At 39.2% G+C, this 7,386-nt stretch overlaps 1 protein-coding gene across 1 annotated transcript; it reads left to right on the forward strand.

Annotated features, from left to right (window-relative positions):
• The first annotated feature begins 2,976 nt into the window (after positions 1-2,976).
• Positions 2,977-5,496, forward strand: LOC148017720 (germin-like protein 1-3). The gene is made up of 4 exons (XM_087661604.1): positions 2,977-3,633; positions 4,131-4,267; positions 4,391-4,527; positions 5,060-5,496. The coding sequence occupies exons 1-4, from the start codon at positions 3,311-3,313 to the stop codon at positions 5,225-5,227; spliced, it is 765 nt and encodes a 254-aa protein (XP_087517730.1). The 5' UTR covers positions 2,977-3,310; the 3' UTR covers positions 5,228-5,496.
• Positions 5,497-7,386: the final 1,890 nt, after the last annotated feature.

Consider the following 7,386-nt stretch of genomic DNA (forward strand, 5'->3'; position numbering starts at 1 on the left):
TTGAACACTGGAATATCAAAGATTCAAGCCTCTTGATGAAAAGCCCCAAAATAATCCTTCCATTTGAGCTCCAATGTCATGCACGGGCTAAACTCTCCTCAATGTCTTCAATCTTGGAGTCTATCCGACTTGTACATAGCATTAGAGAAGCCTTGAAGGTCGGGGAAGTCCAAAATTTGAAGAAATTTGAGCTTCCAGATTTGTGGCTATGGCTGCCCTGCTATGTTTTAGGGTTTTGAGCAAAGGAATGGCTGATCAGAGTTCTTCTCCAGAGCTGAAGATTGTTGTAAACAAGTGTTGATGAAGCCTTTCAAAGCCTTTGATCAATGAGCTAAAGATTTGGAGCAAATTGAGCAGGGAATAGGAGCAGGAAAATGAGCACATTTTTCGGCGCATTTTTCGGGCTGTTCTCTGCCTCATGACCTACATCATACTTCAACCATGGTGCTCCTCCTGAAGCTCATGCAGCAAGGAACCTTTGCCCTATGCTTTGGCAGTGAGAAATGATCAGTAGAGAGAGGTATTTGGAAATTTCTTGGTAGCCACCATGGAAGCTTCAGCCAAAAGCTTGAAAGAGAGAGAAGAGAAGCTCTCTTTTGAAAAGTAACTGTAGTTTAATCTCTAACTAAGACCGGTTAACCATCCTTTACCCTAGTTACCTCCATTTTTTCATGAAGTTTGATGACGACCTGCCATTTAAGCCATTCTCCACCATATCTGACCTTGGATAAATCCAGATGTAGTCTCTTACTAACTGTAGATGATCTGCAACACTCCACTAGTCACTGTCTTGTACAATTTTTGTCTGAAATTGATTTTGATAGAGGAAAATAGGACTGAAAATAGAAGAAAAGAATGGATCAAAGACCAATGCTTTGATACCACTTGTTAGAGAGAGAACTAGGGAGAGAGAAAGAGGAGAGAGAAGACTGTAGAAGAGAGAGAAAGACTGTAGGAAGAGAGAGAAGAAGAGTGACGAGGAGAGAGAAAGACTAGATTTAGATTGAGAAATATAGGAAAGAAGGGGAAGCCATAGAAGCTATGAGCAAGATGGGAGAGAAAGACTGTAATTGTATTATTGTGTCAAAAAGATATGAAAAATTACATCTCCTCTCCTTTTATACCAATGTCAGTGTGACATGGCATAATATCAATGTTATTTACACTAATTTGTTATTCCCAGCTTCTTACATTATGAGACCACACAAGCAAAAACGTACATATTACACACACATAACATCAAAGGGAGAGAGAGAGGACACACATACTTATGAGACTACACCAACAAAAACATACATATTACCTCGAGGAAGATCACGTGTGTTCAAGGCCTATTTATAAAAATATCCTTATCCTTGGAGAAGAAGAAGAAGAAGAAGAAGAAGAGAGGTGGAGCAAGAAAGTGAAAAAGAAAGGAAAAACAAGAGAGACAGAGAAAAGAGGGGAGAGAATATAATGAGCTCATGAGACTAAATAAATGGATATATGCATATAAGTCACATACATACATACATACATACATATATGTGTGTGTGTGTGTGTGTGTGTGTGTGTGTGTGTGTGTGTACAATTAGTTTTTTTATCTCAACCACCCACAAAACTTCTTGCCATATGAAATATGCATTAAGACACAATGTCCCCTGGCTGTTATTAACATCGGTCCTTTGAACTCAAATGTGAAGCATCGAAAGAACACTCGTGTGAAATGCTAAGAGAATCCAAGAGCTAAGCACCCACAAACCTTCTTGCCATATGAAATATGCATTAAGACACAATGTCCCCTGGCTGTTATTAACACCGGTCCTTTGAACTCAACCACCCACAAACCTTCTTGCCATATGAAATATGCATTAAGACACAATGTCCCCTAGCTGTTATTAACACTGGTCCTTTGAACTCAAATGTGAAGCATCGAAAGAACACTGGTGTGAAATGCTGAGAGAATCCAAGAGCTAAGCACCTAGTATATGCGATACATGAGAATTTATATAATAGGTGGCTCAGAGGCTCCCAAACAAATGAAATTATCTACCATTTATAAAAGTTAAAACAACAAGGTAATGTAAGCGAATTAGCTTGTCAAGATAAGTGTTAAGGGGCAATAGGATAAATCCCCCCCCTCCCAATCCAAAAAAAAAAAACCAAATGGCATAACTTTGTAAGCAAAACGGAGCTCGATGCTTAAAAGTTGGCATTTTAAGCTGCTAAATGCCACAGTTGGCTGATCATCCATTTAGGCAGTTTTTTTTTTCAAATTTCCAGCAAAACAGTGGCTACTTCTTCTACCTTCTCTACTCTAACAACTTTACTTTTCTTGGCTTTCCTTGCTTTGTCTTCTTAGTTTGCTTCATGGGGTCATTTCGCTAGAATTTTGAAATGATGATTGGAATTCTGAGATGCACTTAAAGATACCGGCGAGTTGTTGATTAGAGTGTAGCCACATGTCTAGTCTCTCTATATGCATTCAAAAGTAAAGGTGACTATATATTTAGTAAGTAAGAGAGAAAAAAGGCATGTCACACCCAAGAGACTTTACTTATTTGACATGTAAAAGGTCTGGCAGGGATGTGGCCCAATGCGGGTGAACCGACTCTTATCTTCTTCTTAGTTATCGACCAGCAACTCATTATTCATGTTGTATATGACATGAAAATTAGGTGCTTTGGGAACTTGAGTCTATATTTAAACCGGTTCAGGACGAAGGTTTTTTGTGAGCATCGATGTCCATTGTCATTGGAATCAATGTAACTCGACTAACGGTGGGCAATTAATTTCCCGTTGGAGGTTTTTTTTAATCCGTTGGGATTCAGGAATGCGTGCGGGTGGGAGGAAGACGACAAAGGCGCTGGATGGGGAGGCCGCCAAGTGGCAGCCGGCTGGGACGGTTGCCACCCTACTACTCAGTCAAAGACACACCCAACGAACGCGCTTTCCCGAATCTGATCGACATAAAAACACACCAAACTAAGAAGGCACACACCCACTCACCTGCCTGCCCCGCTTCAAGAAGACCTGGACTCTCTCTCACATACGCACACAGCGTGCGCGCGCGCACACACACACACACACACACACACAGCGTCCCTCGGATACGTACACACACACACTCTCTCGGAGAGACACAGAGAGAGAGACCCTCATACACAGTCCCTGAGATACACATACACACAGTGAGTACCAGCTCAGGCAGACAGATACGCGCGCCCGTAGAGTCTGAGATCAGAGAAAGAGACAGAGAGAGAGAGAGAGAGGGAGAGAGAGCGCGCCGATTAATCCGATTCATCAGAGAGCCTTATATCCAGGAGACAGGATGCTTAAGACCCCTGGTCCAATGATGATATCTATTATGTACTGGGGAGCTCTGTTATTGGTGGTGGTGGCGTTAGTGATGATGCAGGAGGAGATCGCAGTCATGGCCGCGGACCCCGACCCTCTTGTGGACTTTGCGAAGCCCTTTGGCGATGAAGGCCCGCCACCACCCAGCAGCGGTGGGGACAGTGTGGATGGTCAGGATGATGAGAAGCTGAGCCCAGGTGGCTTCATTCTCAAGGATGTGTTCAAGAATGGCGATGTCAGCAGAGGCCCCGGTGGCATCCGCGCTGCTTTGAGCACCAAGCTCTTCCCAGGCATCACGTAAATTCACTCTCACTCTCTCTCTCTCTCTCTCGTGTGATTGTCTATAGGGCATCCACAAGCCTCGAGTAAAGTTCAGAATTATGCCTCAAGGCATCATGATGGCATCATCTTTCCACATAAACACTCTTCTTGGACGCGAATAGATCTGTAATGTGCCTCGAGGGATGCGGGACGTAGGGATCGAAGTCACGCACCCTATAGAACTCAACCCACACTTGATCCACATGCCACGACCCCATTGGCCATTAACCCTCTTCTTCTTCTCCTCTCTCCCTCTCATCAACTTGTTAGTTTGGTGGCTTATAAAGTCTTGACTCTTAGCAATCTCTTTCAATTCACAAAATTACTTTCATACCTTATGCCATGGTAACGTTTTTCATTTCTTTGACCACTATATGAATCGAAGTCCTAAGTAAATAATCACAAGCATAAAAAATCATTCTCACACTACACATCCTTCCAACTCTCACAACCATGCTCTTCTCCTTTTGTAGTGGTCAAGGCATTACATATGTCCAATTCAAAATGAAGCCATGTGGTGTGAACTTGCCTCATACACACCCTCGAGCTGGTGAGATGCTTACATTGATTAGTGGAGGGCCCTTACAAGTAGGCTTCGTGGATACTACAGGTTGGCCAACTAACAACATTCTTTTGCAAGCTATTTCCACATATATGATTATTGACTACATGTGACACATGTGCTTATGTGTCAACATCTGTCTCTAACAATTGTATACAATGTATATGCTAGGAAAATCCCATGTTGATATTCTAAAACCAGGAGATGTAACCATTTTTCCTCGTGGATTGATGCACTTTGAGCTCAATGTCGGCACTGAGACAGCATTCTTCATTTCAGCTTTGAATAGCGAGAATCCAGGAACATTAGTACGTAACTGTGTTATTTTTACCTTATAAAGTTCTTTGAAATGAAAGGGAAAATGGTAGCACCTAGACCAAACCTAAGTAGGATAGTTAGTCTACAATTCTTTATATGTTTGTGTGGATGCACTTATGCGAATTAAGAATTTTGCTATCAATATAAAAATATAATACTTCTTCATACTAGAGTTGGTTGGGAGTTGGTTCAAGTCTTAAGCACACCTTCTCAAAATGGTTGGAGGAAACCAATACATCTTCAATAAATGACTAAAATTTTCATGTTTGTTCTTATATACTATAGAACATGTCTACCCAACATGGCTACTCTTAGGTTTTTACTTCTTATCCCACATTTCAAAATATGGTGCATATGTAGGTCATGTTTCATGTATGTTATCTTCATGTTCTTTCTAAACAAGTGGTATATTACCTCATAACAAAAACAATGAATAGTATTGATAGATTTATGCTATTACTTGTCTTACTTTCAAACACTCACACATCTCTTTATTGTATGTTTTTTGTGTGGTGCCAACAGACAAGTGGTAATGCCCTCTTCAAATTGCCTAAGCGTGCAATTGCTGCATCTCTCAATCAAGAGTTTGACATGGTTGATAAGATAGAGAACAATATTTTTGACTATGGCCATGAGCTCAAGCTTGCAAGTGCTTGCACTCCTGGTAAAGATGTCAGCATTGACATTTGAATGAGTGAGTCAATAAATCCCAACATGACCTATATGCACCAAATTCAAAACACGCCGCCTCACCATTTTTTCTCCCTCATTGATTAACCACCATGAAATAAATTGTTGAACGGACAAAAGTTGAGATTTGTGTTTATGTGCAATAACATCTCAAAGGATATTTGCTCTTTAACAATTCAAAACCATTCTAGCATATTGTCGCTCATTAAAGTTGCAACTTTTGTTTCTAAAATTGCATTGCATCTCTCATATGGGAAATATTACACCATATTTTTTTTAATCAATGTACACACTGATTCCATTAATATATGTACACCATAGTTGTTTTTATCAATGCACATATCAATTCCATTTATACATGTAAATTTCCTCAAAACACTTCAATTTTTTATCTCTTTAGTGTCTTACTTCATAAGTCTATGACTATAACTAGCGAGACCATGTACATTATTGTGATGACTTCAATAATGTCAATTATAAGGTACACACACACACACACACACACACACACACACACACACACACACACACACACACACACACACACACACACACACACACACACACACACACACACACACACACACACACACACACACACACACACACACACACACACACACACACACACACACACACACACACTCATACTCATGTTTACAAACCTCTTTATATATCCATGTCGAGGTATATGTAAATGTATCTTAATAATACACATGCAAGTCAAAAGCGTATTTTTCTACTTACATTTGTCTTACTACTACTATTCTCCTAATATCAGACTGCTTCAAATTACAATCATGGTCCCATATTGTTATGGCAAAACGTATTCCTATTCTCCCAGCCATACGTGTATGTGCACACAAAGGCCTGATATTGTTCTAGTATACTTGTAAACATAGTGTAATTATACATACACACACACAAACACACAAAATTTACTTCAAGTACTAGAATTGTCAAATGTATTGCCATTGACTTCAATTAAATGCACAATCCAACCCTTCTTATCTGGGTTACTAGCCTTTAGCATGGTTGAATCAACCATTTATATGAATATAATTGCTAGAAGCTTAGTTTCCTCCCTTGACCTAATCATTTGTCTAAAAATGATCACTATCATTATACTTGACATTTAGTTACACATCAATCAAGCTTGAGTTGTCTATTAACTGTGGGTTTAATTATATTGAGTGAGCTCTATTAGTACTTGGTTTTCAGTATATATTCCACTATCATTCTCTACCAAATAATGTCATTGGTACTAAAAGTGCTTTTATATCTAGAAAAGTGCTTTTCTATTTGGAAAATCGCTTTTGTATTTGTAAATCACTTTTCTATCTATTTAAAAAAATACTTTTTAATACTACTATTTTCATTGTTTCTTTTATTGAGCCTCATCTCTTCCTCTATTCTATGTATCCTTTTCACATTGTATTATACCAAACTTTCTCCCTCATACCAAAGCTTTGTATGAGTTATTCTACTTAGCAAGCCTACTGAATTGTGTGAGAGTCTGGTTTTTTATTGATCTTCTATTTATCCTAAGAGCAAATAGAGATAGCTTTCTTAACCCACATCAATATTAAATCTTTAATAAAGCTCAATGCGAGCTCATAAATGGTGGAATATGGTGGAAGAAAAAGACAAAAAGCTTGAAGTTACTAATCAAACCCAAGGAAAATAGGATGGAAAGGCTATGGTTGGTATCCATTTGATAATGCACAATGTAAATGATGATTTTCTTGGTCAGTCCATTGATGTGAAGATTCCCAAGGGTGAATGGGAGAAATTGTAGAACTTATTTGAAGCCAAAAGTGCATCAAAGCAATCAACAATCAAAAATTAGATCACAAATAGTCACTGCAACAAAGGAAAAAGTGTTAGCTCTTACGTTTTGAAGGTCAAAGAGATCCATGACAAGCTAATTGGTTGTTGGAGATTAGATGCAAGGTAATGAGATCAACACAATGATCACAAATGGATTGGGTGAAGAATATGACAACATTATGCAAGGGATGATCATCCAAAAAGAAAAGACTTCTTTGGATGAGTTGCATCGAATTCTCCTTAATGAGGAGGATCAAAGTAAAGAAGCCATTAAGAGTAGAAAGGAAAGAAGTGTGGGTTCTCGTGATATTGCTCTCTTATGTCGGGAC

This window comes from Lygodium microphyllum, chromosome 21, assembly GCF_053477565.2.
Source record: "Lygodium microphyllum isolate KBCC chromosome 21, Lygodium_microphyllum_v1.1.10, whole genome shotgun sequence".
NCBI classification, from domain to species: domain Eukaryota; kingdom Viridiplantae; phylum Streptophyta; class Polypodiopsida; order Schizaeales; family Lygodiaceae; genus Lygodium; species Lygodium microphyllum.

Bases quoted from the DNA above. Each gene is read 5' to 3' on its own strand.
- LOC148017720 (XM_087661604.1), top strand. From the start codon at position 3,311: ATGCTTAAGACCCCTGGTCCAATGATGATATCTATTATGTACTGGGGA. The intron at 3,634-4,130 runs GTAAATTCACTC...CTCCTTTTGTAG, and splicing joins AAGCTCTTCCCAGGCATCAC to TGGTCAAGGCATTACATATG. The intron at 4,528-5,059 runs GTACGTAACTGT...TGGTGCCAACAG, and splicing joins GCGAGAATCCAGGAACATTA to ACAAGTGGTAATGCCCTCTT.